At 48.9% G+C, this 16,047-nt stretch overlaps 1 protein-coding gene across 3 annotated transcripts in view; it reads left to right on the top strand.

Moving 5' to 3' along the window:
* SLC12A6 (solute carrier family 12 member 6) overlaps positions 1 to 16,047 on the top strand; it is a 61,412-nt gene that overhangs the window by 42,118 nt on the left and 3,247 nt on the right. For all 3 annotated transcript variants that reach the window (XM_029581759.1, XM_029581760.1, XM_029581761.1), the window contains 18 exons: positions 575 to 629; positions 746 to 876; positions 1,411 to 1,652; positions 1,809 to 2,035; positions 2,133 to 2,291; positions 5,538 to 5,636; positions 5,819 to 5,876; positions 5,973 to 6,147; positions 6,231 to 6,349; positions 6,448 to 6,546; positions 8,681 to 8,800; positions 9,251 to 9,355; positions 9,713 to 9,881; positions 10,205 to 10,400; positions 10,492 to 10,661; positions 11,360 to 11,491; positions 11,623 to 11,730; positions 12,041 to 12,234. In XM_029581759.1, the coding sequence (XP_029437619.1) occupies positions 575 to 629; positions 746 to 876; positions 1,411 to 1,652; positions 1,809 to 2,035; positions 2,133 to 2,291; positions 5,538 to 5,636; positions 5,819 to 5,876; positions 5,973 to 6,147; positions 6,231 to 6,349; positions 6,448 to 6,546; positions 8,681 to 8,800; positions 9,251 to 9,355; positions 9,713 to 9,881; positions 10,205 to 10,400; positions 10,492 to 10,661; positions 11,360 to 11,491; positions 11,623 to 11,730; positions 12,041 to 12,234 (2,558 nt within the window). The remainder of the gene's footprint in view (positions 1 to 574; positions 630 to 745; positions 877 to 1,410; positions 1,653 to 1,808; positions 2,036 to 2,132; positions 2,292 to 5,537; positions 5,637 to 5,818; positions 5,877 to 5,972; positions 6,148 to 6,230; positions 6,350 to 6,447; positions 6,547 to 8,680; positions 8,801 to 9,250; positions 9,356 to 9,712; positions 9,882 to 10,204; positions 10,401 to 10,491; positions 10,662 to 11,359; positions 11,492 to 11,622; positions 11,731 to 12,040; positions 12,235 to 16,047) is intronic.

The following is a 16,047-nucleotide window of genomic DNA, read 5'->3' as shown; positions in this document are numbered from 1 at the left end:
AAACAAAACTTTGAGGCACTGCTAAATAACATAGAGAGCCACCTGCAGTCCCCTCAGTATTTCTCTGACTCCAGCAGATGGTAGAGGTGCAACCCTGCAGTCTGAGATTGAGAGAGAGAAAAACAGAAATTGAAGTAGGAGAATTTCGGAGGAAGCTCCCTGAGGTGTTAGGCTCTTTGGTGGATCATCCCCATGCATCCGGGGGGGGGGGGCGGGGTTGGGAACCCCTGCCTTGTGCTCACCCGCATCATGCCGAGGACCCCGAAGCGACAGCAACTGACATTCTGCCCAGGAAGTGGCTAGCAATCTTGTGGAGTGCGCCTTTGGCCCCGCTGGAACTTGACGGCCCTTACAAATATAGACTGTGCAAATAGCCGCTTTCAACCAACGGGAAATGGTAGCCTTAGAGGCCTTCTCTCCCTTCTTCCTGCCCCCATACAGGACTCAGACTCTGATGATGGGACAGTTGCTACACACAGGATAGCTCAAGCACATGCTGTTGGCTCTGTCCCTGCATGCAGGGGATTTCATATTTCTGCCTTATGCTGTAGTGCCACTGTGCTCTTCTTTTCAGACAATGCTCACTGCCATCTCCATGAGCGCCATTGCCACCAACGGGGTTGTGCCTGGTGAGCTCTCTGTGTGTGTCTGTCATCTGTCTCTGTTATCTGTGTGTCTCTCATGTTCTTGCCTTTCACGCTGCCTCTGATTTTTTTTTTTCTCTTTTTTTTTCCCGCCTAACTAGCTGGGGGCTCTTACTTCATGATCTCACGGGCACTGGGCCCCGAGTTTGGAGGGGCCGTGGGCCTCTGCTTCTACCTGGGCACTACCTTTGCTGCTTCCATGTACATCTTGGGGGCCATTGAGATTTTCCTGGTAAGTCCAGCCCTGCTTTCAAACCTATAAAAGAGAAGAACATGCTGGGGTCATGGGATCAAATAGTAACAATAATTAAAATAGGATAAAAAAGTGATGTTTGCAGCTCCTGTGTTAGACTTAATCAATTCACTGGATAAAAATCCGTGTTGTATGCGATTCCACCTTTTCCTAGGAAAGCACAAGGTAGATTATAAGAAATGGTGTGAAATGCCTGAGGCACAGGGCATAGTGGGAGAGTAAGGTAACAGTAGCACAGGCAGTGACATAGGCAAACATGTAGTACAAAGGCTCTAAGGGATCAGAACAATCATAGAGTGCAGTAAGGGAGGTCTGTCGTTTGGTACTTGGGGAATCAATCACGAAATACAAGAAGGCATAAGGGAATTCCAGCCTTGAGTTATCAGGCTAAATGCCTCCGACTATGAACCTGAAAGTGATTTTAATGTGAGATCACACACGCGGCCTTTCTATCTCATTCCATGACAGAGCTGGGCAGTGACTTTGTATTGCCCTTTCCATCTGCCTCTCCAGGTGTACATTGTGCCTACAGCGGCCATCTTCCAGACTACAGATGAGGCAGAAGGCTCTGGAGCAATGCTGAACAACATGCGGGTCTATGGCAGCTCGTTCCTCATCCTCATGGCTGTGGTGGTCTTCGTTGGAGTGAAATATGTCAACAAGTTTGCCTCAGTCTTCCTGGCCTGCGTCATCGTTTCCATCCTGGCTATCTACGCCGGGGCAATCAAGTCTGCTTTTGCACCACCCCATTTCCCGTAGGTGCTCCAGATACAGGCTTGGACTAGTGTGGCTTTAAATGAAGGGGATTTAATAAGAACTGTTAAGTCTCATCTCTTACCTTCTATCCTTGGTTTTATTTTTACTTTTTTTTCTGCCTCTTCCTCCTGCTGTTTTCCTCACTTCATACTCAGGGTCTGCCTGCTTGGAAATCGTACCTTGTCAAAGCGCCAGATTGACATCTGTGCTAAATTCCAGGAAAGGGTTAATCTCTCTGAACCTGCCAAGCCCACCAAGTTGTGGGCCGCCTTCTGCCATTCCAGTGATCTGCTGAATGTTACCACCTGTGATGAGTATTTCACCCACAACAATGTGACGGAGATAGATGGAATCCCAGGCATGAGCAGCGGCATCATCACAGGTGAGGGGAGACCTTGCGTTGATAGAGATTTGGCACAGGGAGGAGGATGGGCCTGTGTGAGGATGGTGCTGATTTTTGTCTGTCTTTCTCACTGCAGAGAACTTGTGGAGTAACTATCTGCAGAAGGGGGACATCATTGAGAAGGCCTCCCTGCCATCCGCAGAAGTTCTAGGCTCTGCCAGTCACGAGTACGTTTTGGCTGACATCACCACCTCCTTCACCCTCCTGGTGGGGATCTTCTTTCCCTCGGTAACAGGTACAGCAAGCCAGGGAGGGGGGACGCAAAAGACAACTGCTCCCAGATATAACTGCCAGTAGCAGTGCTCAGAGGGTCTTAAGTGCCAGTGTACACCAGGGAGCCTGGGGCAGGCAGAATTACAGCAACTGTTGCAGTGAGAGAGCTGCAGGCAGGGTTGATAAACAGGTACAGTAACTACTGAAGAGAGGGCAGACAGGAAAAGCAGGGGTCAGGAAGGGAATAAGGGGTAAGACAGAAACAGATACAGCAATTGCTGAGCAGAGGGAGGGAGAGAGGAAGGTAGGGGAAAGAAGAGGACGTTATACAGAGATGCTCCATGATTCTTAGTTCATGTTCATACCCCAGATCAGTACAGACAAGTGGGTTTTGCATCCCTACCAGCAGATGGAGGCACTGCTACATAACCCAGAGTGCTACCTGCAGTCCCTCAGTATTTCTCTGTCTCCAGCAGATGGTAGAGATGTAAAACCTGCAGTCTGGAGGGGGGGGGGGGGGGGTTTGTGTGTGTGTGGGGGGAGGGGGAGGGGGAGAGTAAACAATTTTAGAAGGAAGACTTTGCACCCTGAGCTGTAAGATCCCTGCTCGCCGTGCTCCACCTGAGGGATGGCCCCACCAAGGTAATTGGTATTGCTGATCTGGCTCAGCATGAAGCATCTGGAGGGGGATATTGAAAGCCAAGGGTTCTGTTTCCTCTGTCCCTCTGAGGTCCTCTCTTCTGCTCCCTACTGCTGGACGCTGACAGACCTCAGGGAAGTATTATTTTGCCTGTTATCAGTAGAGCAGAGGAATTGTCTCTTTAAATGGGTGGAAATTTGCGACTGTTTAGCAGCACATGCGCAGCATGGCTGCAGCTGTGGAGCAGAGGAAAAGCTGTCGGGAGCAGCGATCGTGGCTCAGTGCAGGAGTGCTGTGTGCTTCCAGGGGAAAGGAAGCTCCGTGGAGGCAGTGGAGAGCATTTTCTATTTTGGACTTGTCCATTCAGATTGGCAATGCCGTTGTGGACTTTCATCAAAGTGGTGGTGGTAGCTGTGGCAATGTGAAAGGAAGGAGGGCTAATTTACCATTAGTGGATGAGTGGCTCATTCAGGCAAAGTTGAATTTGGAGTGTTGTCAGTCGGTTCAGCAGCTCATGCAGATGTTGCAGTGTCTAGGCTGGGTGGTGAACCTAGCAAAGAGCAATCGAGTTCCATCCCAATCGCTGGAGTACCTCTGGATGTGATTTGACACTTCAGACAGGGTCACAATGTTGCAGGCTGAGGTCAGTTGGCTATTTTGGCTTTCAGTACCCAGGTCTAGGATTATTTGCAGGTTCTGAGGTCTATGGTATCTATGCTGGATTTAGTTCCGTAGGCATTCACTCACATGTAAGCCTCTTCAGAAAGCGCTGTTGTCCTGATGGAAGACTTTCAGCTACCGCTGCAGGAAAGCTCCAGGTCCAATTTCTCCTAGTGGATTTCTTGTTTGTCAGGGGCAGATGACCCAAGTTTGGTGGTCTGTAGTGGAAGCATTATGATCTATCATTTGGTTGCAGATGAGGGCGGTTCACATGGCGTTGCTGGGGGGGGTTTTTCCCTTCTGTGAGTGCAAGATTTGTGCAGTGCACGTTTTCTCGGACCAAGGCGGAGCATAGAGTCGCATGGTGGCACAAGAGGCCCAGGAGCTTTTTATCTCAGCAGAACAGCACCTGGTGGGGCTGGTGGCGTCTTATGTAGCCAGAGTGGACAATGTGCAGGCAGAATATCTCAGCTGGCAGGAGATGGATCTTGGAGAATGGGCGCTGACCACAGAGGCCATGGATCTCATTTGGGCTAGGTGGGGTTGTCCCCAGCTAGACTTGATGGCTTCACAGCATGATGCCAAGGAAAACCGGTTCTTCAGTCACAGGCGAGAGGTCTGATTTGAAGGGCTCGATGCTCTAGTTCTTCCATGGCCAATGGGAATCCAATTATGTTTTTCCCTCATGGCCTCTCATAGGCAGAGTCTTGTGACGTATAGAGAGGCACCTGGGAAGGGTGATTATAGTGAATGTGGAGTGGCTGCACCAGCCATGGTTTGTGGATCTCGTAAATCTCACAGTGGACGGATCCCTAATGCTAGGACATCTGTAGGAGTTATTTCATCAAGGACCAATCTTCTTGCATTGGACAGATTGCTTTTGTCTCACAACCTGGCTTTTGAAAGGAGGGTTTGCATTTGAAAGGTTACTCGGAAGCGGTTATTTACTACATTTCCGCAAGGTTGAAAAGAAGAAAATAGATGCCTGTAGTCTAGAATAAATCCTTTATTGGAGTGGAGACACAATGGTAGCCCGACTCTGGCCGAGTTTCGCCGTTTCAAAACGGCTGCCTCAGGGGCTTACATCAATCTTCTTGAGTTCATTAGTTATGTGCAAACTAAGAATGAAAGGTGATCATATAGAAAATCATATGATCTCTTATGCTGCTCAGTCTTAAAGCGTTCGCAAAAAACCGCTCTCCACTTGTAAAGTCAAACATCCAATCCTTACCGCTTCGGACGTCCATCCAGGTGCTCAGGTCACGGCGTGCGCTCATGCGCCTTCGCTGCCTTGAGCGCCCAAATTGGACGTGCGTTCATGCGCCTTCGCCGGCGGGGCTGCTGGAAGCCGCTTTCGCCGCCGGCTGCCCCCGAGAGGCAGGGGAGCCGCGGTGCGTGCCTCGGGAGGAGGGGAGAGAGGACTGGGGTTGCTGGAAGCATGCAGTAAATTTACTTTTGTTACAATTTCTATTTGCTTTAATAACATGTCGAGTCGATTTTCACCCTGCGCCTTGCTTCGAGAGGGGGGGAGAGAGGACTGGCAATCCCCGATGCCCAAGCGTAGGAGAACCATCCACTTCCTGGTACCTGTCATTTCAAATGTCATTTGAAATGACAGGTACCAGCGCACCCAGGATAGGCGCTGTATAGCACTCTATACAGTAAAATGGATTGTGCTTCATGGACGCGGCTTGCATTTGCATCTAATTTAAATACTGTATCGAGCGGTATGTGCGCACGGCAAACGAGCGGGCGCCCGGCACTGCCGCACTTTTTCTTACGCACCCTTACTGTACGGCCTGTTTTGTTATGTAGCAGTGTCTGAAAAGTTTTTTCATCTCTGCCTCCATCTGCTGGTAGGGATGCAAAACCCACTCGACTGGACTGATCTGTGGTATTCCAGGAACAAAAATTAGCTGGTAAGAACCAATTTTCCTTTTTTGTTCCCTTGTCTCCTGCAATATGAAGGGATTATGGCAGGGTCAAACCGGTCTGGGGACCTGAAAGATGCACAAAAGTCGATCCCCATTGGCACCATTCTGGCCATCCTGACCACATCATTGGTCTGTATCCTTTCTCTCTGCCACTGAACTTTTAGCCTTTTCCTTCTCCTGATGTGGTGACTGGGTATTTTCTGGATAGATGTTGATACCTCCCCTGCTGTTCTCCGCCAGGACCTGGGACCTCTAACCCCTAGGATTGGTGACTTAGTATTTGTAGAGTTTTTCCTTGACCTTGCTATGCCTCAGATCTCAGCAATGTGGTTTTCTTTGGAGCCTGCATTGAAGGGGTGGTCCTCAGAGATAAGTGAGTATCCATCCTCTGTAGGTGTGCTTGAGCCTGGCAGCAGTCATGCAAGATTTACAGATGTGTCTGAGCTGCCATGTTTGTGTGTCCTGGCAGGTTCGGGGATGCAGTGAACAGGAATCTGGTGGTGGGAACACTGTCCTGGCCCTCGCCGTGGGTGATTGTCATTGGTTCCTTTTTCTCCACCTGTGGGGCGGGGTTGCAGAGCCTCACAGGAGCTCCCAGGCTCCTGCAGGCCATCGCCAAGGACAACATCATCCCCTTTCTGCGGGTAAGAGCATCCCTCTCATGTTCTGGCTGATGGACTCTTTATTTTGCATCATATAGTATTCTCTGAGTTTTCCTCTCTTGCAGGTCTTTGGACATGGAAAAGCGAATGGTGAGCCCACTTGGGCATTGCTGCTGACAGCTGCCATTGCTGAGCTGGGGATTCTCATTGCCTCGCTGGACCTTGTAGCACCCATTCTCTCCATGTATGTGCTTGCATCAGGGTTATGCTGCAGCCAAGGGGAGTGTCAGTGCAGAGAGATCTTGAAATGAACTTTTTCTGTCTCTCTCTTCCTGTCTGCAGGTTCTTTCTGATGTGCTACCTCTTCGTCAACCTGGCTTGTGCCCTACAGACACTCCTGCGTAGTCCTAACTGGAGGCCACGCTTCCATTATTATCACTGGTATGCCATTCTTGCTCTGGGGAACGGGGTTTGTGGATGTGGGGACTTTCTGCTGCAGAAATCCTTTGGTGTACTGTCATTGCCTTTATACATTGTTATCTGGGTTAGATTTAAAGGCACTGATTTCTCATCTGTATGTCCCTGCAAATTTGATAAGAGTTGGCAAGGCTGCGGCCCTTTAATGCCAGTGGAATTGGTCATAAATGCCACTTTTGGGCATAGGTTTGCCATATCTGATTTTTAAGCCACCTAGATGATATTTAAAGGATGTGTGTACTGTGCTTTTGTAGAGCTTTCTAGGGGATCATATTTTTACCCCTCTACAAATCAAATACAATAATACTCAGTCGGCCTTGAAAAGAGAACATCTTGATAAAGGAAGCGAGGGCAATGGTTCCTTGTGTCACTGGGGAGCCCCTCCTCCTAACCCTCACTGCTTCAGCTGTTAGTTTTAGCTGAAATTGGCAGCAGGGAAGGAGGATCTGTGATTCAGTTAAAGATGGCTGTCATGTTGTGACAGGTTCAGCTCTACATCACTTCCTATCTGCCGCTTTCGACACGGTAAACCATAATATTCTCTTGGACAGACTGACAGAAATTGGACTAACTGACACAACCCTATCTAACAGAAGCTACCAAGTATCAATCAATCAACACACTATCCAAAAAGATTAATCTTAACACTGGAGTTCCCCAAGGCTCCGCCCTCTCCGCCACGCTCTTCAACATATGCCTACTTCCAATATGTCGTCAACCTCTGAATCACTCACTTCCTCTACACCGATGACATACAGATTCTAATACCCATTCGAAAGTCACTGGAAGTTACTTACAAAGAGACAGCCACACTTCTAGGAGCAATCAAACAACAACTAACACACATGAAACTCATAATAAACATAGAAAAAAACCAAATGAATAACAATGGATCGAATACCCAGCCCCTCACCACCACCTCCACTCAATCTCGAAAATCAGATGAACCCAGTCTCCCCAGTAACACATACAAGAAACCTAGGGGTAATAATTGACAACGAACTATCCTTCAGAAACCACATAACAACCAAAATTAAGGAAGGATATTACAAATTATTAACTCTAAGACGACTAAAACCATTCCTATCTCCAAATGATTTCAGAACGGTACTGCAACTACTCATCTTCTCAAACATCGACTACTGCAACTCCCTACTCATCGGACTACCGTTCTCCAACATCAAACCACTTCAAATCGTACAAAACTCAGCTGCCAGAATCCTCACAGGCTCAAAAAAGAATGAACATATAACCCCCATACTTATATCACTTCACTGGCTGCCAATAAAGTTCAGAATACAACACAAATCACTGACAATCCTACACAAACTTTTACACAAGAAACAAACTGACCAAGCAGGCCTCAACATTACTCATAACCCGCAACGAAACCTACGATCTAACAACAAAGCCCTACTAGAAATCCCCTCCATCAAAAAGGCACAACGCACCACAACCCACGAAAGAGCATTCTCCATCGCCAGCCCCAATCTCTGGAATAACCTCCCTATGGAACTAAGACTACAACCCAGCCTAAAAACATTCAAGAAAGACCTTAAAACATGGCTCTTCTACAAAGCTTACCTAGACATACAAGGAAAACCCAACAACAGACCTCTAACCGAACCAAAACAGAACCTGATCTCCCCCCCCCCCTCAAAAACAGGCAATTTATCACCCAAGAATGCCAAACACCAACATTAACCCGACATTCATCTACTACCCAACATGACTACCTACCTGGACTTTCTCACCTTCTACTATTCAATTTGTCTTTAGCTAATCAGATTTGTAACCAATGAAACACATATGTAAACTGTCATAGATTGTATAAAACATGTAAACCGTTGTGGTGACTATAGTGAACGACAGGATACAAAACCTAACAAATTAAATAAATAAATAAACCATTAGCTACTTCCTACTGAAGGGTATAAATTTCCCATGACAGTGTAAGAAGAATGAACAATCTTGGTTTGTAGTAGCAGCTCAATTTTTCTCTGCGGTTACCAGGGCTAGGAAAAAAGTCATTTGCAAGTTGTAGAGGGATATGTGACAGAGCCAAGGTATTACCTTCTAACTGCTTCTTCCCTTTTAGGGTGCTGTCATTCCTGGGCATGAGCATTTGCTTGGCACTGATGTTCATCTCCTCCTGGTATTATGCCATGGCCGCCATGCTGATTGCAGGAATGATCTACAAGTACATCGAATACCAGGGGTGAGTTGTTCTCTAGCCTGCCAGTATTCCATTTGTTAAAATTGCCTAGAATGGTGTGTGTTGCATATTTGGTGGTTGAGAGGTGTATTTCTGTGTTATAACTTTAACAAAAATTATGGTGTTCAGATGAGCGCAAAAGGCAGTAGCAGAAATCCAGGGCTAGTGGCTAGGATGGATTACTACACCCCTGGTTATGTCCCCTTCTCTGACTTCACACACTACTTCTCAGCTCCTGCTTTACTCTTTTAAATGGGAGTGACTTTAGCTTCACAAAACTCAGATCATGATTCAAAAAAAACCAAAAGCTAAACCTGTTCCAAGATTTCTGGATTGGGACCAGCCCTTTTAAGTCATGAGCCAGAGCTAGGCCAATCTCCAGATTTCACGTTGCAGAAGAGTGGAGATGCTGTGAGAGGCTAAGCATGCACTGCATTCTCTCTCCCGCCGCAGAGCAGAGAAGGAGTGGGGAGACGGGATCCGGGGGCTGTCTCTGAGCGCGGCCCGCTTTGCCCTGCTGCGGCTGGAGGAAGGACCTCCACACACCAAGAACTGGAGGTATGAGACCTGGAGGGGGAGGCCATGAGGCCTGTGTGTCCTGCTCCTCTGGTCTTTCGGGAGGAGTGGCCTAGTTTGTTAAAGCAATGGTCTGGAAACGAGAGTTCAAATCCCACTTCTCCCACTGCTGCTGCTGCTTGTGACCTTGGGTGAGTCTCCTGTTGCCTCAGGTACTCAAATTGTAAACTCTTTGGGATAGGGTCTTGTTGTGCCTGAATACTTATCACTGTTGTACAGTGCTGTTCAGTGGCGCTATAACCAATAAGTATTGCCCCATTTTGTGTGTGTCTCGCTCTTGGTCTGCTGTCTTTCTCTCTCTGCCTTCTCCCATGTGATCATTCTGCTGTCCCTGGGCAGGCCACAGCTGCTGGTGCTGTTGAAGCTTGACGAGGACCTGCATGTCAAGCACCCCTGTCTCCTGACCTTCACCTCTCAACTTAAAGCGGGTAAAGGCCTCACCATTGTGGGCTCTGTCCTTGTTGGCAACTTCTTGGAGAACTATGGGGAGTCGCTAGCAGCTGAACAGGTCAGAGATCTTCTGTGGTGCTGGAAACGAATACCTGTCAATAATCCACATCTAATCTGCTCTTAAAAGCTCAATGGGGTTTTAAACCCATCTTCCCCCCCCCCCCCCCGGCCATACTTTTATTATCACAGCTTTTTGGGGTGATAGTAGGATGGAATTTAAAAAAAAAACCAAAATTCTAAATAGGTGTCTGCACAGTTCAAAATGATGTGCTTTCTCATGTGCCTTATTGCAGTAAAAGCAATGTGTTTAAGAGCAATTTTTGAATGGTCACAGAGTACAATGCCCACATGTCCTCCCTGAAGCCTTCTCTCTCTTTCTAGACCGTCAAGCACCTGATGGAGAAGGAGAAGCTGAAAGGCTTTTGTCAGATAGTAGTGGCCCAGAAGCTGCGGGAGGGCATCTCTCATCTCATCCAGTCTTGTGGCCTAGGAGGCATGAAGCACAACACTGTCCTCATGGGCTGGCCCAGTGGCTGGCGGCAGAGCGAAGACTCCCGGGCTTGGAGGACCTTCATCAGTACGTGCTCAGCTAGTTGGTACACAGAAGAGGGGTTGTGCAAAAACTCTTGGCATAATCTTAAACCTGTTCCTTACCCTGTCCCCCTCAGGCACCGTGCGAGTGACAACAGCCGCCCGCCTGGCTCTGCTGGTGGCCAAGAACATTGACCTCTTCCCTCGCAACGCTGAGCCTTTTGCGGAGGGGAGCATTGATGTGTGGTGGATTGTGCATGACGGGGGCATGCTGATGCTGCTGCCTTTCCTCCTCAAACAGCACAAGGTACCTGAACTGTGAGTGCTGCTGGGACAGGGAGCAGTGAATGCAGAGAGCTGCTGCTGCCGCCCCTCCTCATGTAACAAGTAGTGAGGGCAGGCTGCCTTTATTGCATGCTCTCACACAGGGTGGGGTGTTGCTGCTGCTGCCCCTTGTCAGTACAGAGTGCGAAGTATGCATGCCTAGTCCCTGCTCGTGTCCATGTCTGCTCGCCATCTCAGGAACACAAATTACTCTCAGGGTTGTTGCCGCTCCTGCTCTAACTGCCACCTTTCTTCTTGTGAGTAACAGTAAGATTTAGGGCGAAGAAATGATTAGGCCTGGATGTAGGCACAGGCAATTGCCTAGGGCACCAAATTTGCAACCAAAAAAAAGAGTGCAACTGTGCCAAGCTTCAGCAATCCACAGCAAAGGAGCATTGTTAGGGCACTCTGGAACTTTGTGGGCTGGTGAGAGGAGCGCGAGTCCCTTTACGTGTCTCCTACCCCTCGCCCTCCAACCTTGCCTACGGGTTCAAAAGTCTTGCTCTGCTAGACAAGCATAAGCCAAGTACACCCAGCCCATGTTGGGTACTCCTGGAGTTTCCATACACCAAAAATAAAGTGCCCTGCCCTTCTGTTGTCTACAAGCCAAAGAGGGGGAGGGAACTTGGGGGCATTCAAAGTGCAAGTGGAAGCTCTGCAGCATCTTCTCCTGTGTGTCAGGTCTGGCGGAAATGCAACATCCGGATCTTCACAGTTGCACAGATGGAAGATAACAGCATCCAGATGAAGAAGGACCTGGCCACATTCCTCTACCATTTGCGCATTGAGGCTGAGGTGGAAGTAGTGGAAATGGTGAGAACTCGAAGGGATAGCCTATCGTCATGTTTCTAGGGTATGAGAGCAGCAAGAGCATGAGGGTTTGTACTGCGGCACTGTGAGTGCTTTCTTTCTCCTGATCCACTTTTGTGCATGTCTCCTCATAGCATGACAGCGACATCTCAGCTTACACCTATGAGCGCACGCTGATGATGGAGCAGCGGTCCCAGATGCTACGGCAGATGCGTCTCTCAAAAACAGATCGGGATCGAGAGGTACACTCCCCAACCCTCCATTCCCTGTACGTACCCGGATCAGTCCAGACTGCTGGGGTTTGCCTCCCTTCCAGCAGGGAAGCAAAAAAGTCTTGGAATGACTGTTTTGGGATTTATAAATGTTTTCAGGAGTCAGAGGGAAGAGAAGGGTCTGAGATTTGAGAGAGGGAGTCAGCTGCAAGTTATCAACTTCTAATTCCTTTTCATTTGTATAGGGGGAAAAAAAAAGGCTAGTTCTCAATTTTTTGTAAACTGATGCGAGGGGGTGATGTTTCTCAGACCTTTGATCCCTCCCTCCCTCCCTCTGCAGGCTCAGTTAGTGAAGGATCGTAATTCCATGCTGCGCCTGACCAGCATTGGCTCTGATGACGACGATGACACAGACACATACGCTGAGAGAGTGCACATGACCTGGACCAAGGACAAATACCTGGCAGCACGAGCACAGAACCGGAGCAGAGCCCTGGCGATGGGGGAGCACCATGACCTGCTAAGCATGAGACCGTGAGTCCTGGGTTACATAGGAAAGAGGATCTGATGAGCCTTCTACAGGGCACTAGAGTTTGTGTAAATGGAAGTTTCCTGTTCATACCCCAGATCAGTTCAGACAAGTGGGTTTTGCATCCCTACCAGCAGATGGAGGCAGAGATAAAAACATTTCAAGCACTGCTACTTATCCAAGAGTGCCTCCTGCAGTCCCTCAGTATTGACCTGTATCCAAGCCAAGATGACTACTTCCCAAACTTGAAGGATTACTCCCTCTAGAGTGATCTGAGGAATAAGTTAGAACCCCCAACAAAAAACCTATGGGACTATAGGAACGAAAATTATCAGGTGAGAATTAATTTTCCTTTCCCTGTAAGTACCCAGATCAGTCCAGACTGCTGGGATATACCAAAGCTTCCCTACCCGGGGTGGTGCTATGAGTCCAGCTTGAAGAATACTTCCGCCAAAACTGTCAACGGCCGGAGCCAACCGGTAGTGTCTGGCAAAAGTATGCAACGACTTCAAGTAGCCACTCCGCAAATCTCTTGTGGCGAAACCAGTTGGCACTCAGCCCAGGAGGCCGCCTGTGAACAGGTAGAATGAGCTCTCAACCCATCTGGAACAAGCTGACCACGACCCAGATATGTGAAACAGCCTCCTTCTACCAACACACTATTTTGGCCATGCTTTTTGACCCTTTTTAGCTCTACTCCATAATACAAAGAGATGATCCGACAACCAGAAACTGTTAGTGACCGCCCAATATCATAACAAGGCCCTTCTGATATCCAGGTGCCTCAACTCCTTCGCATGAGGCGCATCAATCTCTAGATTTGTAAAGGTATGAGCTCCACAGACTGACTTAAGTGGAAAGCTGAAACTATTTTTGGCAGAAAAGACAGTACCGTCTGCCGAGATATTCCAGAATCTGAAATTTGCAAAAAAGGGCTCCCTCCATGAAAGAGTCTGAAGCTCAGAGACCCTTCTGGCTGAACAGATCGCAACCAAAAAACCACCTTCAAAGTCAAATCTTTTATGGTGGCCTTCTTGAGAGGCTTAAACAGTGTTTCACACATGTCCTTGAGGACCAAGTTAAGGCTCCAAGGACAGACCTGATGAACAGGGGGTCAGCACAAATGCTTCGCTCCTTGTAAGAAACGTACCACATCAAGATGCGCGGCCAAAGATAAACCATGAATCATGCCCCGCAAGCAGCCCAAGGTGAACACCTGAACCCTCAGGAACTAAAGGATAAATCTTTGACAAGACCTTTCTGCAAAAAAGTCAAAATCTGACACTGATAGTCAGCAAGCATCAACTCCCTGCTCCACACACCAAGACTCAAGACTCTTCATACCCGGATATAGGCCAATGCAGTAGAGGTCTTACGAGCCTGTAGCAGAATAGGCTATCCAGAGGGTGTTATTTCTTTCTTTAATTGCCTCCTTTCAAAAGCCAAGTCGCTAGACAAAAGTGATCCACCTGATTGAAAAATATAGGGCCTTGCCGTAGCAGATTTGGTAGATGACTGAACCTCAGGGGCTCGGCTACTGCTAGATTGACCAGATCCACAAACCAAGGGTGCCGAGGCCACTCCGGAGCCACCAGGATCACATTTCCCAGGTGGATCTCTATCCTCCTGACAATCTTGCCCACCAGAGGCCAGAGAGGAAAGATGTAGAGCAGAATATCTTGTGCCCAAGTCAGTACCCCTGCTCTGTGCTCTCTTCTGTGACTGTAAAAACGTGGGGCTTTGGCATTCCTCAGAGTAGCCATCAGATCCAGGTGAGGTCTGCCCCATCTGCGAGAGATGAGGGCCATTGCGTCGCTCAACAACTCCCATTCCCCAGGATCCAGATGTTGCCGGCTGAGAAAATCCTCTTGCACATTGTCAGACTCTGCTATGTGCGAAGTAGCTAACAGTAAGTGCTACTCCGCCCAGGACATCAGCATCTCCGCCTCTAGAGCCACTTATCGACGTGCGGTCCCCCCCCCCTGACGTAAACCACAGTCGTCGCATTGTCTGAAAGTATTCTGACTGCCCGATTGCGCAGCAGAGGAAGAAAACTCTCCAGAGCCAACCACACAGCTCTGGTCTCTGATTGATTGACCAAGTCGCTTCCTCTGCCGACCATAATCCCTGTATCAACTGGGCCTGACACGCAGCTCCCCCAGCTGGAGAGACTGGCGTCTGTAGTCACTATCCATTGAGGAACTTCAAAGTCCACACCCCATTCTAGATGGCCCTGGCCAAGCCGCCACCAACAACTGAACCTGGCAACTTCTTTAAGTGTTAGCGGAAGGTGAAACTAATTGGACATCAGATCCCAGCGGGATAGCAATGCTTTTTGTAAAGGTCTCATATACACAAACACCCAAGGGACCAGCTCCAAGGTCGAGGCTGTGGAATCGAGGACCTGCAAGTAATCCTAGACCCTGGGCACTCAGGCCTCCAACAGGTTCTGAATTTGCTCCTGTAGCTTTACAATCCAGTCCTCTGTCAAAGCGGGCACCTAAGGACTCCAGGAGTTGAGAAGGAGAAACTTGGCTCTTGGCTAGGTTCACAGCCCAGGGATTTCAGGCGTTTAAGGACCACATCCACCGCCTGCTTGCAAAAGTCCTCTGACTTTGCTCAAATGAGCCAATCGGCCAAATATGGGTGAAGCAACACCTCCTCTCTTCTGAGGGCCGCTGCTACCATCACCATGGTTTGGTGAAAGTTCTCTCAGCAGTGGCTAGACTGAACGGAAGGGCGCAGAATGAAAGTGCTGTCCGATAATCATGAATCTGAGGTATTTCTGATGATCGTGGTGGATCCCAATGTGTAGATACTTCTGTTAAATCCAGCGAAGCCAAAAACTCCCTGCTTCGCACCACCGCTATGACAGAACTGAGAATCTCCATCTGAAAACAGGGGACCCTGAGAGCCATGTTTACTTTCTTCAAATCCAGTAATGGGCGAAATGTTCCTTCCTTCTTTGGCATCGTGCAATAAATGGAATAACGCCTTGTCCCCCCACACTTCCTTGGGTACAGTAACAACTGACCCCAGCAGCAAGGGGAATGTTCAGGTTGATTTCTCAGTCGTCAGTTGCTCGATCCCGGGTAGTGGGAACTCTGACACAACCATGGATTTTCTCATCGACAGGTGGTCCCCTCCCACCTGGGCCTCATGGTGACTCTTCACAATACCATGGCAAATTGGTTCTTCCGCTGCAAGGACCACGGCTCAGCGGGCATAAATGCTTTGGCTCTCCCTTGGCCAGCGGACGTCCTTTTCTACGTTCCCCCCCATGGTCTCTGGTCGGGAAAGTTCTCAGACTGATCGTATTCAACCGGGGTCCCGTGGTTCTGATAGCACCCGAGGGGCAGCGCAGGCCTTTATTCCAGATTTTCTCAACCTAGCGACAGACTGACCTCCGTGGCTACGCCATCTTCCTCGGCTTCCTAGTCAGGGACCTGTATTTTTCGACCAGGCCGATCGCGCTTGTCTAGCGCCCTGACTTTTTGAACTGTGATGTCGTCAGTGCAAGGGCTATCAGGAGGAGGTCTTCTTCGCCTTGCTGCGGGCCCTGGAACGTGTTTGAGTCTGTTTGAGCGGAGTCGGGTTTTTCGATGTACTCCGCCCCGATCTCATTAGTCCTTTCCAAGACAGTCTCTCCGAGGGGTTTTTCCTTTCGTTCTCGGTGCGTACAGGTCTATCCTGTGGGCTCTCTCCTGGGTCAGGTGGAAGGTCATCACTGAGCGGTCACCCGTCTGCGATTTGGTGTTTCAGGGGCGTCAAGCATCTACGTCCACCTTCTCGCCCACTTGCCTGTCGTAGAGTTTTAA

The sequence above is a fragment of the Rhinatrema bivittatum genome, chromosome 16 (genome assembly GCF_901001135.1).
Source record: "Rhinatrema bivittatum chromosome 16, aRhiBiv1.1, whole genome shotgun sequence".
NCBI lineage: Eukaryota > Metazoa > Chordata > Amphibia > Gymnophiona > Rhinatrematidae > Rhinatrema > Rhinatrema bivittatum.
This window is presented reverse-complemented; position numbering and strand designations above follow the sequence as displayed.